This window comes from Liolophura sinensis, chromosome 6 (assembly GCF_032854445.1).
Source record: "Liolophura sinensis isolate JHLJ2023 chromosome 6, CUHK_Ljap_v2, whole genome shotgun sequence".
Classification (NCBI taxonomy): Eukaryota; Metazoa; Mollusca; class Polyplacophora; order Chitonida; family Chitonidae; genus Liolophura; species Liolophura sinensis.
In genome coordinates this window covers 7,519,399-7,539,102 of record NC_088300.1, presented here as the reverse complement: position 1 = coordinate 7,539,102, position 19,704 = coordinate 7,519,399, and the positions used below count along the sequence as shown (strand labels likewise).

General features: G+C 38.0%; 1 protein-coding gene across 1 annotated transcript in view; it reads right to left on the bottom strand.

Annotated features, from left to right (window-relative positions):
• The window catches only part of LOC135466393 (uncharacterized), a 35,708-nt gene that overhangs the window by 15,349 nt on the left and 655 nt on the right, over positions 1-19,704 (bottom strand). Inside the window, exons 2-7 of the mRNA XM_064743841.1 lie at positions 18,070-18,973; positions 5,489-5,729; positions 4,311-5,126; positions 3,325-3,399; positions 697-808; positions 76-225 (exon numbers count right to left, since the gene is read on the bottom strand). Coding sequence (XP_064599911.1) covers positions 76-225; positions 697-808; positions 3,325-3,399; positions 4,311-5,126; positions 5,489-5,729; positions 18,070-18,931 — 2,256 coding nt within the window. The 5' untranslated portion in view covers positions 18,932-18,973. The remainder of the gene's footprint in view (positions 1-75; positions 226-696; positions 809-3,324; positions 3,400-4,310; positions 5,127-5,488; positions 5,730-18,069; positions 18,974-19,704) is intronic.

Sequence of the window (19,704 nt, the reverse complement as noted above, 5' to 3'; positions counted from 1 at the left end):
ATACAAGCACAACTAATAAACATCTCCTCCACCGTGAAGTTGCATCCCTAGGCTGCTAAATATGGGATAGGGTACCTGTAGGTTTTGCTGCTCTGATGGGGCTTGGAATGGTTGCTTGAAGGTGCCGGAGTCCTGACTCATCTTACTAGACAGAATAATATGGCCCGGCGGAGGAGAAGACAACTCAGCTTTCTTTCCCTTCTTTTTTTCATCCTTGGCATTGTCCTGGTGTTCATACAAAATAACAGGTCAAATGATACATCCTCTAGGTGACTATGCTGAACAGTACCTGGGTATTTACAAGCTCTAAAACCCCAGCCACCTGTCTGTAATGTTTTGTACCATCCAGCTTAGAGACCTAAGCTTGACCTCTCTCTTTTCTGGCCTATGCTCAGATTGCCATAGAACATGTACACCTTTACACTTTCTTTAGACATGCACCCACTTGGAAATGTTGTCAAAACTACTTCTGATCCAAGGGAGTAATAGAAAAAACACCACAATTTTGTTAAACTGTCTGCATAAGACCTAGATACCAAAAAAAGTTAAATGTATTCATTACGTAATATTTTTTAATCAACACACACAGCACTGATGTTAAAGAGATTCAACACTGACAACATTTGAAATTCCAAATACCACTACCCTTTGCAGCGAATAAACATTAAACTGGATGCATCAAGGGAGACAACTCACCTTTAGCACTTTCTTGAAGTAGCCACCATGTAGCCTCATGTGACCATTAAGTGCTGGTATGTTCTTAAATCGTCGGTTACACATGCTGCACTGGACAGGCTTGTTCTCGTCTCTGAAACCATAAGAAAAGCCATGATAGATGGAACAATCACAATCTGTAACAATAATCATCAGCATAGTGTACAAAGTTCCAATCATAATATGGTCATCAAAAGTGTTATGCTCAAATTAAAGCACATTTAACTTGTAACAAACAGAGTCTACTAAGATCACACCTTCACATGTCATCAACAGTGCTAAGCTTAAATTAAAGCTTATGGTGCACTTCATCTGTAACAAGCACAGCCCAAAATGATCAAATCATAATGTGTTCATCAACAGTGGTAAGCTCAAATTAAAGCTTATTGCAGGGTTGCAATGCTGAAATCCATTGGATATGCTCGTCAGCACTGTAACACTCGAACTATAAGGTATGCTCAATAGCAGTGGAATGTTGAAACCATAATATACACATATGGTTATCAGCAGTAGAATATTGAAACCATAATATACACATATGGTTATCAACAGTGGAATGTTGAAACCATAATATACACATATGGTTATCAGCAGAAGAATGTTTAAACCATAACATACACGTACGATCATCAACAGTGGAATGTTCCAACCATAATATACCTGTGTGATCATCAACAGTGGAATGTTCCAACCATAATATACCTGTGTGATCATCAACAGTGGAATGTTCCAACCATAATATACCTGTGTGATCATCAACAGTGGAATGTTCCAACCATAATATACCTGTGTGATCATCAACAGTGGAAGGTTCCAACCATAATATACCTGTGTGATCATCAACAGTGAAAATATACTGCTCAATCCATGAGTGCATATTACATTAACGCTTAAACAATAAAATAAGGTCATCAATGCTGTCACATAAAATATACTTTGCTCCATTGGTCAATAGTTTGGCAATATGTTTACTAGAAATGTGGGCTGACAAGATGATTTGATGAACACATTTGATTAACACCAGAAACTTAAATAAGGCTAAAGACCTATAAAGGTATGTCCAAAGATCATTACCATGATCACAAATATGCATTTCATTTTGATTATAACTAACCAAGAGTAGACAGAATAAATGACTTCTGTAAATAAAGTGATCACATAAAAGGTCAGAAATAAAAGTTTCTCAGCAAAATTGAACACAAATGAACTACTAAAACAGAACATATATTGTTAAGAAAACACAAACTTTTTGTTTAACACAAAAGGCTGTGCTAAGAACTACAACAGATGTGTGTAAAACTCAACATGCTTAAAATTTAAACCATTCCACAAAAAACATAAGCATTAATTCTAGGAGATATAATAAAAAGACACACAATATATATATGTTTAGACATATATACATGTATCTTTTATGATATCTGTTAGAATGAACAGCAATTAACTTATTCTGGCCTTCACCTCCAAAGATGCCCTAGTTTATTCAAGCCAATGAAATGAGCAAGTGCATGTATATGTATTCTGGAAGAATTAATTAGTGCTTTGGTAGTAAATGTCCAAACTTCTCTACCAGTTCGAGCTGTCAGAATGATACTTTGTTGATAGTATAGCACTGTCTGTAGTCAGCCCATGGTGTGGTTCTACATTAGTATACATCATTGGATATATCATTGGATTGAAGAAAAAAAATTATATCTGAAGTGCAACAAAAACATCTAAAAATTGGTTGAAAGTGGATAGACAGCTTGAAAACCTACACATTCCCACAATGGTGCTGCTAAGATATTAACAAAAGGCCCCCCTCACCCACATTTCTAAAAATGTAGCTTTCTCAAGACCACAAATATAAAATATTACTAAGGGAAGCGGGGGGGAGCAAAGACCCGGGGGCTAAATATGCACATAACATATTATTTCATGTACTTCCCTGATACGCAGACAAAATATCGCTCCAATGTATCATATCTTGATTTCACTTTCATAACTACAATGAGCGATGATAATGGAAGCAATCATGCTGGTAAAATACAATATTCAAACTCACCTGTACATGCACCTATACTAGATATGGATATGGTGCATTTTAATACATTAATTGTGTATTAGGTTTGACTCAAGAAAAAAGGCATGCCAGATTCTCAAAATGCACTTTTCTCCAGCAAAGAAGTGGGGAAAACAATATGAACTGGAGAAAATTGATTAAACTAGGAGAAAGTCGTACATGTTGCATGAGTAACAAGAAATTTCTCTGTTGTCATGCAAAGTTCTGTTTGTTGAATATTCAAGCAATACATGTACATATAAACATAAATGGTGTTGAAGAGTGAACCAGAATGTGTTGTCAGTAACTTAAATATAACCATATCAAGGCAAATTTAGTAAGCCAACAAGACAAGCAGGTTCAAAGTGTCAGCACACAAGACACCATCATCAACCAATAGCATGGTGTACATACATGTATGTACTATACACCAATGCCAATACTTGTCCCTCCAAAAGTGCAAGCATGGATATCAAGAAGGGTAGAATTATGCAGAAGCTGAAAATGCCTGCAACTGTGGCAAGTGTCAAACAATGAGCAGGCAGCATGGGCAGAGAGAGGTTAAATACCCATTGGAGCCTTGGTCCGAGTTTTTGCGCCGTTTTCTCGGCTTATGATTCACTGTGAAGCTGGGCAGCAAATTCCTGGAGTTAAGTAGAAATGTTAACCAAAATGAAGGCCCAGCCCACAATAACATTAAAAGGGACAGGTTGGATTTACTGTTCATTAAATTGTAAAAGCAGATAAAAAGGACAATAAAACCAAATGCTAAAAACAGAATTAAATAGAAGTAGAAGACAGTGATATTGATGATTCTTAACATTCAGCTTACATCATACACCTGTTCAAATAACAATATTTACGAACAACCTTTATGTACCCACTACAATAACATATTCAAAAACCTTTAACCTACTGGGCAATTCTTTTTATCAACTATATCCCGAGACTGCATCACAAAGACTGTTGGTACTTGTAATGTGTTTGTGTACACAAGTACAGTAGTGGCTTGTAACTACCGATTTTTCTGTTAGGGCCAAACTTGTTGTCCACCAAGGAATATGCAAGCCAATAGTGATACATCCCTAGTGCACCTACACGTATTTAAAATTACCATTCCACAAAATTAACATAAAGTAAAAAGAACCAAACTTGACTCAAGGAGGTGCCATCTACTACTGTAGCCATGGTAAATGTTTCATGAAAGTATCATGCATCTCATACATGTAACTTTTTAACTATCAACAGTGAAAAACTGTACTTCTTCACTGTGAGCCTTCAAGATCATGCAACAAGTCAACTTCAGCCTCTCTCAGCCATATAACAATATAAGCCAAGAAAACAGATATCAGAATAATAGACAACCTGATATGGAGGACATTTAATTATTACGGATAACATAATCATTAAAACTGAAATGAATTTTCCCAACTGTACTTCATACGAATCCACAAGTATCAAATACTGACAATTATTACACCACACTTCTGTCATGAACGCTAATGCTAAGGACATGTACATTTACATAGTAGGGTAGCCAGTGGGAGCCTCTTACCCCTGTTTCAGCATCATGTCTGCTGATGTGGGAGGCTGGCTGTATCCCAGCTGGTTCCACGGTGCCCTGGACTGGGGTGGGTGCATAGGGCTGGTAGGGGCAGGGCTGATGGGGCTAATCTGCTGGAGGTAGCCCGGGGACTGCTCCCCACTCCTAGGGCTGTGCGAGTTTTGAGCATGGGGAGGTCCATGGCTGACAAATATCACCCCACCCTCTTGATGCCACACCTGGTTACTACTAGTGGTTTGAAAATGAGCCTGTGGTTGTGGTGGGGGAGGAGGAGGGGGTGGCGGTGGAGGTGGTGGGGGAGGCGCGACTTGCTGCTGTTGTTGTTGTTGTTGCTGCTGCTGAGTTTCAAACTGAAAGTAATGGGGTTTTGTGTTGGCATAGCCTGGGCTTTGGTGAGGGGTGCTGGCAGGACTAGGACTATAGGGCGGGTGACTAGGGGTGAAGTGAATCCTGCCGCCACTACCACCAGTACCTCCCTCTGCCCCACCACCAGAGTCAGCATACACAGTAGCGGTTGTGCCCTCAGCTGTCAGTGTCCCTGCTGCTGCCGCTGCCTGCAGCTCCATGCCTGCATTTACAGCCATGTTGTTTGTTAAGGATGCTGGGTTAGGAACCGTACTCTGTCCCACCGCCGCCACCAGCTGAGAGGGTAATGCCTGGGTGGACTGGAGGGGCTCTGGGCTCTGCTGGTTATGGTGGTTCTCCATGTGACGACGCAGGGATCGAGCATCGCAGTAACTTTTTTCACAGCCTTTCATCGTACACTCAAATGGTTTCTTATCCCTGTGTGTCATCATATGACCATTTCTAAAATAAGACATAAAAAAAAATATTTAAACTGAAATAAAGCTACACATGACACTTAAACGCGTGCAAACAATTAGATGTGATATCAACATAGTGAGATCAGGGTACAGTGGTTCTTCCCACATGATTCTGTGAGAGTCTAAAGTAGGTCAACTATTTCATATCACATACCAAAAGGCTTACTTTGTCAAACATAAAGATAGCTATAAATGCCTACAACCTTAATTCATCACACAATAAACAGCAATTCTAAGCTATAGGAGACATTTGATAAACTTTTCACACCTTTATTTCTAGAAGTGAAAAACGCAACATAACATTTGAATAGAGGGTATTATACACATATATACATGATAACTTACAAGTGATCTTGTCTTTTGAAGGCCTTTGAACATATTGAGCAGACATACTTTCTCTCATCACTGTGTGTAAGTTTGTGTTTTGCTAAAGCACTGGAGTTACTAAAGCTCTTGGCACAAATAGGACAGTGGACACCTGAGGAACGAGCTGGCGACCCTGCCTTGGATGACCTCCCCTTGATTCGTCCTTTTCCCGATCCTGGTACAGGAGACTCTGAGGAAGGGCGTCGGTCAATATGACCACCTGCAAATACAAAAATTCAGTTTCACATTACTCAGGTAAATATAGTTGAGCATTAATACACAACTACAGATGGAGTTAACGTTATTGTTTCATTTTGCTGGTTATTTGGACAGCATCAGTAAACGTTGACAGTCATAGACTGAACTGGAAAAATACACTGTCAGTGCTCAAAGTGCTATGAGCACCAAAATGGCTGTACAGGTAAATTTTCTTGGATGCATTGAAGACCTGATGTAGTCAGGAGTTTGGGGCCCCCATGCCAAGTGAAAGGAGTTGAAGAACTTTTTGGGCAGAGCTCTTGTGGCCTTGGAATCGGTATGGTTAGAGGAGATTTCTGTACAAAATTATTGAACATTTTATTAAATGATGACCGTAGAGTACACTGAACTTTAATTTACCTGTAATTTCCACATAGGGGTCCACCATAGTTGCTTTCCTAAGTATTCTAAACCAAAAATTAGTTTTTTTCTTAAAATTAAGTAATATATTCATGTTCTTTCTGAAAAATAGCAAGCAAAGGATTGTTTCATTAAAAATATTAGTTTGTTTGGGCAATTTGAAAAAATAATCTTTGGAATCTTTCTTTTTTTATTGTTTAATTAAAATGTATGAGGGTAATTTTGAGACTTCATCAGGAACATTGTACTGTATGAGGCATAAGAGTTGCTTCTGTTGCAGGATCTAGCGTACACTTCCTGTGGTCAGTCCAATTTTCAGTGTTGTAAAATTTGTGAGTGGTCACTCTGTGGTTCAACAATTACCACAATCTGCTTGGAAGGCCCATCTAGATGAGAATTTTATCATGTATTATCTTGTTTAATTAAAGTGAACATAAAGTCTGCCACTATGTAAACATAGAAAAAAAGGATATAGGACCCAGTTATCTTGGAAAAATATGTAAAAAAAATCTAAAACCTTTTGAAAGCCGAGAAGATGAAGTCAAGATACCTATTAGCTGTCGTTTGTCAGTGTGGTTTCTTATACTGGATAGACAGATATCGATGCAACAAATTGGATTTTGCAGTTACTTCAAGTGTTAAACGGGTGCATTTTGGACCACACATTTCTGAGCAGGGAATTGAGAACTGATTATGGCTTAACACCACCAGACATTTTTGTTTGTATGTTCTAATTGTCACATTGTTTAATAATGACGGTACGGGAGAACTCCTAGGTTTTGTGACGTCACTCTAGATAGCTATAACATGGCAAAATGACGTCACCAAATGAGTGGCTAGGTACTGATGATTGTTTGCTATTTATTTTGTTGATAAGCAGTGTAGAATTTTAAAACTATTTTTTAGAACATTTCTGGAATACTATTTTATTATTTAATTCAGATTCAGTGGCTGACTTTATGTTCAGCAGTTTGCTCACTGAGGTCACAAACTCGATTCTTCCAAAACCCATCTGGTAGGTTTAAACTTGGCCTAGATCAGCCCATGATATTGACTAAACGGTTACTTTACTTGTCAATCATGTAAATAGTCATTAAAAGCAAAAACTACAATTTGGGGCACAAGAATGTTCAATCCCTGCTGGTCAAAGGAATTTTGGAGTGGTACCTATTACAGAGGGTGATAATTACAGTGCTTCGGCCTATATGAGTATCAACATGTATATGGTTAGAGCTGGTTTTACTCATGTTGTGCATCACACCACTGTGAGGAGAAATCTGGAAAGTTTAGTTCTTTCTCTGTCAGTTCATGTCTAAATGTTGGCAATTAGTTACGTAAAGGCAAAATTAAATCTTACATCTTTAAAGAAGAAAGGAATGCATAGACCATAACAATATATACATTTACATCTTGACTTTGCTTAGACATGTTATTGATATGTTTATCTCTGCATGTTTAACAGATATTAAGAGTTCCGTTGAATCAGGCCTTGTGTTTAGAAACAAAAGCACTTAAATTTGAACTGCAAACACTGGCCTGCTGTTAAAGCTGAAAAGAGTAACAAAACATGTTGCACAAGACCTTGCAAATACAGTAACCTATTGTATAGATAGGCAACATTAAGAGTTCAAGCCTCAAACAATGCATACCTTATTAATACATGTTCAGTACATGCATCTATGATTATGCACATGTTCTGTGTACATCTACAGAGCAACACCTCTAGTAATCCACACTAAATTCAGGAGTCAATCATGTCATTATTACATTGTTGCAATGTCCATGTACATTCCTAAATTTTGCTGTTTCATTTTTTAATTTATATCTAAATGCATCATGCATACATATACACATAATCAAAATCACCTTGTCTGCAGCATCACAGCAACCTGTCCCTCTCCCTTCCCGTAGACAAAAAGCTCACACATAATGACACTGAGTTTCATGTCCTTAGTCCTTAGTGTGAGGATTTGTGACTAAAGCATATTAAGGTTAGGCAGCTCTACAGTAATACTTTGAGTACAAGTTCAGCTACTTACATGCACACGGGCACAGAGGTTTCCTAGTGATAGCCCGCAACACAGGCATAGGAAATGTAAATGTAACGGACGCACCTCTATGGAAACTAGTCAGGAGTACTACATGTCCATCTACCTACAGTGTACATGGCATTCCCAGTCAGCATAAACTGTACATATAGACTGTTTGGTCATGACTGACCAGTCAGTGGTCAGCAAGGTCAGTGTGACATACTAAGGTCAACTAGAGGTGATCTAATCAGTCAGTAGTCACTGACATCCACACTAGGGGTAGCCCAAGGTTATCCGCTTAATCGTCCATTTCAGGTCTAGGGCAGGATATGTATATTGGTGTAATTTCACATTTTTAACATCACAAACAGGCATGGGAACTGATGGCCAGAAAAAACTGTCAAAATTTTAAAGAAAGTCTCAGAATACCTCAACATAACTCCAAATTACATTAGCAATCACCTGTTCCAACCAAATCAGCTGCTTTTGATTTTTTTAAAATTTTAACAAAAAAGTTTAAAATCAGCCAATTGGAGGAAAATTACCATGCCTCCACAAACATACCAAAGGGAAATGTAACTCATGACCACATTTTGTGACTCACCATAAATCCTTTAAACCGTTTTTCTATACATGCACAGGGCTAACAAAATAAAGCTTAGCAGCCAAGGTTTGTTCATTTGAAGAAATCTACATACATGTGTGTATAAATGCATGTTATATAAAAACATGTACACTGCAGCAAACTTCAGCCTGAGGAAAACTACTGATATAATTAATGAACATGTCCATATAAATAAACATAATGCCTGTATTTGTACATAAAAACAAGTCAGTCACGAAAAACCTTATCACCCTAAATCTAAATAAAGGGCTACAGAGTCAGTGAATGACGCAAAGTCGGATTATATAACTACAGCCTATGTACATGTAGGTTAAAGCATTTGTCAATATGCTTTAATAGGATTTCTGATACACCTATCTCACTACAGCATCTCTCTACGTCTTACTGTGTATAATTGATATCACACCCTACATGTAGCCTTGTTCTTTCCTTCTGGCATGGACAAATACAGCATCTAAATGTGTATGCCCTTTTGGGTTACGATCAAGAAGAGTACAAAAATAATAATTGTTGAGAATATGCCTATTATGTGCAACTTACAATAGATAAGTACTTTTAACTCGCGCAGAAATATGTTGCATCACACTTAAACAATATACTAACCAAGGTAATCACTTTTTATACAGCATCAGTATCCTCCTAATCTGGGCTTTCGTGGCCTTCACCTGAGTTTAGGCATCAATTATTATGGGTGTGTGTTACTTGTATTACCAGTCAGCATTTAACCCTATTACCAACAATTATTTCCAGACACATTCCACAGAGTTACTACTAATCATTAATCACATTTACATGTCTATTCCATGAACAGCCATTTGATAACAATTGCAAATTTAAATAAGGAATTCCAGAAATATCATATGCTGTATTTAGAAGTATGTGTGGTTGAAGGTTAGCTTCAAATCAAACACGAATGTATGTACATGTATCAAAATGACATACATATGATATAGTTAAGTGCATTTGACATCCAATCCAAAACTCTACAATGTGGAGTTTCTAGTTCAATATGCTCTCTCCTAAAAACAAAAAATACATGTCGAACAAGCCAGCACATTCTTAAAACTTTATAAGGTCATCACAGCTATGGCAGAAAGTATTACAACAGGCATACACTTGTACATGTTGGCCATGCATGAAATATGTACATGTCTGATGAGTAATTCATGTACATGTAAATATGTAAGTTGACCATATGTCTGGGCCTTAGTTGAACACTTACAGAAGTCTTTGGACATAGTCATCAGTAACACAGTGTCTTCAGACAATTGTAACATTTAAACTCCTCCGTTCTAGGATTTGCAGCTTCTAAGCCCTATACTCCACACTGCTTATGTCATTGTGCAAATATCAAATGGGGACAAATATAGAGTTAAAAATAGATTGTGACGTAGCCTTAGTGCGGCTGTGTAGCACAGATAGAAGATATAACGGAATCACAACCATAAGCCCCAGGGAAATCCCATTTCAAACGACCTTGACCTATTTTTTATGCTAGTATTTCCTACCAAGGATTACTGAAGTTCAATTTCAACTGGTTACACAGAACTAAAATTCACCTGCATTACTGATAAATAAGATACTTACAGAGTGCTACAATTCAAAGTGAAACTACATAGGTCAGCATCATACATGCATCAACCCATGCACAACCAAAGGCTGACTACTGCTGTAACAGCAAACACTTCAACTTGAAAACCTGAAGCTAGCCATGAAGCTTGTGTCTATGTATTACATGTATTACTAAGCTTTATGCATCATAATCCTAGAAGTATATTTTCACTTATGTTCACATACATACACAAAGAATATGTAAAGGTACTTTCCTGTTTTCAAAAGGTGTGAGCCAGCATATTTGGACATGATGTGGTCAAAATACATTGGTAACACATAAAATACTACATCTGTATGGTGACAAGTGTCTAAGTTGTGAATTATGAACAGCAGTAAATATACTTGTGTCATTATAGTATAAAGGAGATGGAATCTCAACTTGGAAACTCAAAAGAGAATGTTTTAATACTCTTTTAATATGAACTCGTGACTTGAGACAAGTACTCCAGCCTGTAGATAAAAGGACTCTCCAGAAATTTTTCTCTTTTCCATTTATCACATTATTTTTTTACAATGTGACCTTGGAATTTGTCTGAAAAGTGCATTTTTAGAGACAATGTCCATGAATATATATATATATTATCCTGCCTTACAAAAAATACCCCAAAACACTTGTAAAGACCAACAGAACTATCTGCACCAGACAAAAATAGTACATCAAATACATGTACAGTAAATAACTATAATCATATAAACCATTTCGCCAAACCCTAAATGCTACATAGGTAAGTTGAACATTTTCCGAGTACAAACCATAGAACAGTTAATATCTTATCTATTCATCTGAATAGTGTTTTACGCCGTACTCAAGAATATTTCACTTATATGGTGGGAGGAAACCGGGCACAGCCCGGAGGAAACCAACAACAATTTGTAGGCTGCTGGCAGATCTTCCCACGTACGACTGGAGAGAAAGCCAGCACGAGCTGCACTTGAACTAACAGCGACCACATTGATGAGAGACTCCTGGGTTAATATCTTACTCCATGTATATAAATCTATATACATGGTTTGTACTCGAAAATATTCAACTTACATGTACAGCAGGGTACATGTAGGGCAAAAGGAGTTTTCTACTTTTGGGAAATAAGCCGCAAGATTTTTCTGGCAGGGCTCAAAGGAAGGCCGTGTTTCATCGCACAGCCTATTTTTTACAGGACATGCCAGTAAGGTGGGGTAGCTTGCTGTGGGTGGTGAAAATCTCCACATTTTGAGATATCACCTGTAATGTTCTATTATACATACTACAAAAAGTAGTTTTTAATTTACCATGTTTAATTAAACAAAGCTTATCAATGATTGAACATCCGCCATATGATATTGTGCTTTGCACGTAAGCACACCTGAGCTCGATACATACAGTACTTATTGAGACACCACACCTGTCATTTAAAGTTGCTCTGCCTGTTAATGGACACAAATGTCAATGCTTTGGCAGAGTATACAGTAGCTATACCTGTAGATTGTATAAGCAAATTAAAAATATCAAAATAACTCCCGAAAAACTGAACATTTCAGATAGTATATACCACATGTACATGTATGTATGCTTGGGATTCTATGTTGTACTTAAAAATTTTGAGTTACTTGATCACAAGGAGTCATTAAGAGTAGGCTATGTATACTGTGTCTTCTTGTGGCAGGGCTAGCAAATGTCACCGAAGTGCTGCCACCACCATTCTCCAGACATCATCCAATCACATTTTACTGACACAGGGCCAACCAGTTCTATTTCCTTGCTTTAACCTCTCAGTGCTAAGCACCACGCAAGGCACCAAGAAGAGTCATTTTTAAAGTCCTTAGTATGACGCGACCGAGATTTGATCCAGGGTCTCCTGACATTGCGGCAAACGCTGTAACCACTAGGCAAGCGAAGTGGTATCATTTCATATAGGACAGTTAACATTTTCACATCTACTGTACGAACCCTTGTACATGCCTGAACAAATCTTGCGCATGGCCACTGATTACATATTCTGATATACATACAAAATTAGATTTTGTAGCAGATAATAAACGATGGAATATCGCCTCAAGTCCTTGACATTCTTTACTCAGCTTTTATGTGCAAAACTTCACCTCAATATATTCAGTACTTTTTTTCTTTTTAGGTGAACCTCATGTCTAACATTTACTGTAACACTGATTCTTACATAGAAAATAATAAGTCATAAATTTTGTAATTTATGGTAATTAATATGCCCATAGTACATACCCCACAATGGAACCTCCTGCTCATATTATTGTGCTCTGCATGTCTGCAAAACCTGAACTCAATACATTTAGTACTTGATAAGATACAGACACCAAAACCACCCCCACCCAACATTTACGCTTCGCCAGTTACTGAAAGTTGATGCTCAGGTTATGACCAGGTTAAAAACCTGATGTGCTTTTACAGAAAATAAAACTAACATTTCTCCAGGATCGCAGAGTTTCCATTTATTTTAGGCAAAAAGGGTCTTGACAGGAAAATTTTGGTATTTTAATAATGTGTCAATTCATGCATGATTATGGTTTTTCAGAATTTCTGGAAAACATTGTTTTGGTTTTGTGGGTTTTTTTTTTTGGCCTGGGAAATGTATCTTTGCCTTCCAGCAAGTTCAGGTGTGGAAACAGCATTTTTAATTCTTAAGATTAAAGGCATGTAATCAAACAATCTCAGTGTTTTGTAGACTTAATTATCATTAATTTTTACGACTAGCAAAATAAAAACTCGTTTTACTTAATACTGTATCAATTGTCCCTGAGCTAAGGACATGTGGAACTCCAAACTATGCAAACAGATAAATCCCAAAATTTCAAGCAAGAGGGACACAACCAAGCATTTTACACTACATGAACATCAGACCAAGTTATTTCCCCTGCTAAAAAAAGTACAATGGTATGTAGATGTCAAATACAACAGCAACAGTTTTGCACTTAAATGGCTATTGTAGAAAGAATTCCATCTGAAACACCAATTTCTGAGTCAAAACTCTTTTTGCGCTCTTTGATGTCTTTCCTGTATTAGCTTGAACACACTGTTTAAAGTCAGCTGCAGTGCTACTGTCTATTTAATTGCTGTCTATCATAAACACAAACAGCACAGCAGGCTCTATGTACACAGAGATGAGAAGGTCCATTAAGTATTTCATCAGGAGATTTACGAGAACATGGTACAATCGTACAAACATGTATTAACGTAGGCTTAATAAATTAGGTACATTGTACATGTTGAAGGCTTACACTGTTGAAGTCATCGGATGACTACCTATTTTCACTGTTAAAGGTTTTACTTTACCAAGCATGGTTGGGCACATGTGATCCTCAGCAACAGCAACCAGGCCCAACTCGACAATGTGATGTCAATGTTAACGTTGACGTCGAAAAGCTTGGCAAAACTTTGGGACTGTGAGAACCCGTTACCCTCTGAGCAAAAGAATGCGCAGATCAACGGAACTGCCTACAACTACATGTAGATGTTCTGAATTGCAGAACAGGAGAACATGTTCAACTCCAAAGTAGGTGATCACATAAATCAGCTACTGGTATATCACCACCTGATCAGATTCTTCAAGTTTCTGCAAGTAACCAAAAACTCAGTTGGTCCCAGATGAAAAATCAGCCTATGCTTGGCTTTACAGTCAGGAACAGAATATTTTTCCTCTCTCTTTTTTTTTTTTTGCAGACTTTCAGTTTCATGATTTCCTAACATGAGAACCAACAGTGGAATGGAACAACTGTTAGTGACTGTTAGTGTATTCAGCATCGATGATAAAAACCAATGTTCTGACAAGAGACATTAATGCCTGGTCATTGGTTATTAGCTACAACATGTATCTGTAGGTTAATTTTTTTAATTAAAACATATGTGCCAAGTCTATAGCAACTCATAGAAATATCTAAACTGTGCATATATATGTACATTGCTCATAGTTGTATGGAGAAAATGCTATACATGTATTGTCTGCAGCTTGCTGTAACTACAATGCTTGTTTAACACACACTTCCCTCATGAACAACTGGCATGAGCAACATATGAACTTCCCATACTTAAAATAAATATATATTTTTACTAAAGTCTTTAAAATCTCATGCCTTCAAAATGATGATGTAAGATTTTCTTTCCACTCATTAACAGGTCAATTCCACTTGACCTGGCAGCTGCTAGTTGATATCATTATAATAATTACATGTACAGTAATACTTGATAACATTAACACCTCTAAAAGCTGACATGTTGTCAATATTGACCATGCGGCTTGGTCCACTTTTATCTTCATTTACAACCCATGTTATTTTTATTAAATACACAGACACTTGTCTACTGCGAATACCGACTGTGATTTCCAGTCTCCGTTGTGTCTAGTGCATGTTAATCCACCTGGTGTAATCTGACACAGCATGCCGCTGGCTGACTCCTGCCAACCCCTTTACCATCTCTGGGGGCATCAAAGTTCAGAGAAGAGAGATATCAAGGAAAGGGGAGATAACTTACGTGTAGACATCTCAGACTTTTCTGAAGTATTTGCATAACAAAAATCATTAGGAGTTGATCTCTGTTCAAACATATTTCACTGGTACAATACTGGTTATATTTTCTCTCATGCTTGCCTGAATAAAGTTCACATACACTGAACAATCGTTTGCTCAAAATTCTGAGGTTTGACAGGTGTAATGTAGAACTTTTTTGAACAGTACATGATTAAGACGCATGTCACATTTACAGAAGGTAAGTGTAAAAAAGATCACTAAAGTCCACCTGAATGGGCTCACAAGCACTGTTAATCTCTTACTGCCAATAAGGGTCTAAGAACAGTATATGCATGTACTTATGATTGGGGTTTAATGTTGTGCTTAACAATTTTTCTGTCCTATGATGACAAGAAGTCATTAAATGTGTGTACTTATACTGTATCTTTGTGTGGCAGGGTGAGTCAATGCCATCAAAGTATTGCCATCACTGAAGCCTCATGCCAAAGACACAAGACATGACACCCCACCTAGTGACATCATACTGACATTGCACCAACCAGTCATTTTTCCTTGCTCTAAACTCGAAGTGGTGAACGCCAAAACGAGGCAGCGGCAAGTACCATTTTTAGTCTTATGCCATTTTGAAAGTCTTTGATCCGACCAGGCTTTGACCCCGGGACTCACAACTACCAGCTGGACACTCTAACAAATAGGTCACTGAAGCACTTTCTAGGAACAGTGGTGGTTGGGAAACCTTTAAGATTCCCTCTCCAAGGCTAAGTCTAAACCAGCACCTTTCATGTCCTACAGCGACTGAATGAATTTTGTATAGAATACTTCTACGTAGTAGTACTCAATGACTTGGATAGGTGTGAGTATGTTTATTTAGTAATTATAAATCCTAAAAACTGACAATGTTTCAATCCTAATAGTAGAGGAAAAATCATGATAACTTGATTGTGTGCTAAACCATCCTTACTGTATGAAATCGCAATGGAAATCCGTTGTTCTGTGGGCAATAGCCATTAGTTTAATGACCTATATGACCTATATAGGAGTACATGTAGAGGGGTAAATTCTTACTTGTTTGACCTGTCACATGCAACTGTATGTTTTTTTGTTTTTTTTTCACTAGTCTTTCCAGAATTATACCTCTCAGCAACATTTGTACTGTACATGTATATTCACAAATTTATTGTGCTATTATTTGGTTTAAATTTTCTGAAATAACTGCAAATAAACACTAAAAACATGAGCATCTTTCGTATTTGTACTCTTAATAAACAAGGTCCCTGTTTTCATTTCCTATACAGTCAGGCAGGTGTATTTCTTTACTTCAAACAGCAGGATCAGCCAATGGAGATCAAAGCGCCCTGTTATGTGATCCTAGAGCACAGAGACAAGGATCATGTATATATGAGCACCATCTGCGCAGTGGTTTCCGTCCAAATTTGGAGATAATTCTTGACAGGAGTAACAGATATTTAATAAGTATTTTCAGATTCCTTCAGTCTAAATCTCTATGTGTACCTGGATTAATCAAAAACATCAAAAATATTTACTAACTATTTACTTGCATGTGCATGATAGCTAATGAATATTAAATTATTCAACATGGCATCGCCCATGAAAGGCAGCATGAAAAGAGAGTTTGCAGAAGTAATCGTGTATGGTATGACAAATCTTGATGTTTCCGTAGAGTTGAAGGCAAAGCTGGTCACCGCTCTTCGTGAGCACTGGGCGGCACATGACAAAAATACAAAACAGGTCATTGAGGTTTTACTGACTGGGTATGGTAAAACCCTTGTATATCAGCTTATGCCTTGAGTCATCCAGCGTCAAGACCACTGTGAGGAACCCACGATAACTACTGTTGTATCCCACTTTGATGCAAGATCAAGTGGTCAGTGTGCTCTTTAACCGCTCTCTTTTCCCACCGTGCCGAAATATCTATATAAATTGCTACATGTATGGTTCATAAATCACAATAATTCAAAGGTTAAATACTCATGAACGCCAGTAAATAGCGCACTGTTCAACAGTTCAGTACGTTCGCAATCACATGCAGTTGTTTACATCAGGTGAACACAGTCCTCTTAGGTGAACACAGTCCTATTACATGTAGGTGAACACAGTCCTCTTAGATCAGGTGACATCATGCACAAGCCTCACTTTCGACATCGCTGTTGTAAAAAGCATGGCGCCCAAATATATTAGAGATGTAATCTCAATGGGGACAGTAGGTACATTTCTATTTCAGAATGCAGGATCAGCATGCTAAGACTCACAAGTTTCCACATACAAAGTAGGTTCAGTTTTCCCATGACAGTTATACCAAAACAATCCATTTTTAGTTTATTTACACTCAACCAGACAGACCTTTGTCAGGGAATAATGGAGATGTGCACATAAAACAATGACGTTTGCATTGTGGGAAATAACTGAAATGCATATTAAAAATACACTTGTTGTCTCCCATGATGATCAGCTTCCGGTCATGATCACCTGTTTCCAAAAAGTCGATGCTAATATTCATGTTAACGTTGCAACTTTGATCATCAGAAGCAGATATCTTAATTCTCTGATTATTTCACCAACCCACTTGTAGATCTTTTGCTTATGATATGCACTGTTTTAAACTGTCCAGATTTCTTACCAGTCACATGCAACAACTAGGATTTTATTCAAACTGCCACAAGCAAATAGAGACATGTTAACATTTTGCGTCCTGACATGAGATACAAGATATTTACTTGAGTAATCACCACAATACTGCTCTTGAAGTAAATGGGGGAACTAGTAAAATTTCCCACCTCTATCGAGAAAGGCCAAAGCTGTGAACTGATTTGTTCTTTCCTTCATTTTGTTACAATTATTGGTGCACATGTTCTCATAAAACATAATGGAAGTACACACATACTGCAATGTCACAGAGGAAAATAATGGGTTCTCCTGTTATTTAGACCCCCTGTATAGCCTGTCCTTGAGACTCCCATAGTAATGAATTAAGTCCCTGACAGTTTAGACATATACACAAACTTCAGCCCTCGTAAGAATAACACAGCAAAGGCTTTTACCCTAAAGCCACTCTTTTGCTTGTAGCCAAACCCTGTCAGAGAAAATAGTGTATCAGTACACTAACCAATGTTACTCTACATGTATATGATGTTTATAAATCATTCAGTAATCTACACATGAACCTATATATAACTTACCAGAGCTATCCCCATCACCAACAGTACCCAAACTGCTGTTGTCAGCCATGTTAAAACCGGGATTTGCATCATGGAAAGGTTGGGGGGAAAGAGACTCCATATTATAGGGCTCGGCCACATTGCCATCAAAGAGGTCAAAGGTTGTGGTACCAGGGTTTTCTGAAAGTCTGACATTACCACTAGCAGTCATGTTACTGAGAAGACCATCTTCTAGATTCGGCAAACTGGTAGGCATGCTAACATCGAAGCCACCATCTTGGAGCATGTCAGAGTCATTGTAGTTGATGGCACTTAGCATGGCATCTCCCGGATTCCCCGACGCCTGAAAGCGCAGTGCACGAGTACCTGTTTGTGAGTTGGATGTTGGGCTGGGCTGTCCCCCATCCTGAAATGACACAGTAGCCATGGAGAGTGGGGACATGCCCTTATCGTCCAGATCACCCCTCTCACCTTTCAAATTGTTCAAACCCTCAGACCCCTGTGCAAATGCAGCAGACTGAAATTTTTGGAACTGCGTATTAGTCAGACCTGAGGACTGAGAAGGATCTAACAATGCCCGGGTCAAACTATGGTGGCCGTCTTTCTCATCTTTAGCCAATCGCACATGTGCCTCAGCAAAGTTTGAAACATGTTGCCCAGCAACAGTGAAAGGTGTATATGTTACACCGCCGCGATTTTCCACATATGCCTGGCTAGTCTGCAGTCTCTGCTGTTGTTGTAACAATTGTCCGGGCGGCAGCATGATTCCGAATGACTGACCGACAGTAACCGGAGGTGTCTTGACAACTTGACCACCGGTTTCCATTGTGTCATTTGTGGTAGCCTTCGACAACTGACCTGAAGACTGGAAACTGGTGGACATAGTCTGGTGAAACTAAGAAGTAATCCTGGCTCTTACATGATTCTGTAATACATAAAAGACATGTATACATTACTAGAAATTGCAGCAAAAACTATGTATACCATTGCTTGTCATTACAAAATGACACAAAAATGTAGATCTGTAAATGCAAGTTGCCTCTAATGGCAATTACAATACAAATTAATAAGCATATCAATGCAAAGCTTTATTCTCTACCTAAAGGAATAAAAGATACACATATCTGACTATTGCTTGTGAAGGAAGGGGATGTCATAGGGCCCTGTGTAAACATCTTGTAATGTGTCATGATGAAGACAGGTCTGTAGCTCTCCTTCTGAAATGCTGATTGATGCAGAACTACAGACTGAAAGATAGTGAAAATGAGCAAGTAACTTAACTGTTCAACCTTTACCACAGCTTGCTGCTTGAATATCACGAATAAAAAATATAAGATAACCATTCCATAAAAAGGCCTGAATTCAATAAAACTATACCTTTCAAGGCTCTGCTGTTCAACATACTATAATTTTCGGTTATCATCAGCCGTATTTCTCAGAATATTATGCAGTGTTGTTTAATTGCACTGTTTTATGTACTTCCTCATAATACCTTTCATATCGCCGGATGCTTGCTAATGCCACATGCCAGAAGTGACTGGATATGCACAGTGTTGAATTATTTTCAAAAACTTGTGAATTGTGAGAAAATGAATTTGTAACAATACCAAACTGCATGTGCAGATTGGGTGATAACTTTCTTCCTTCATCACATCT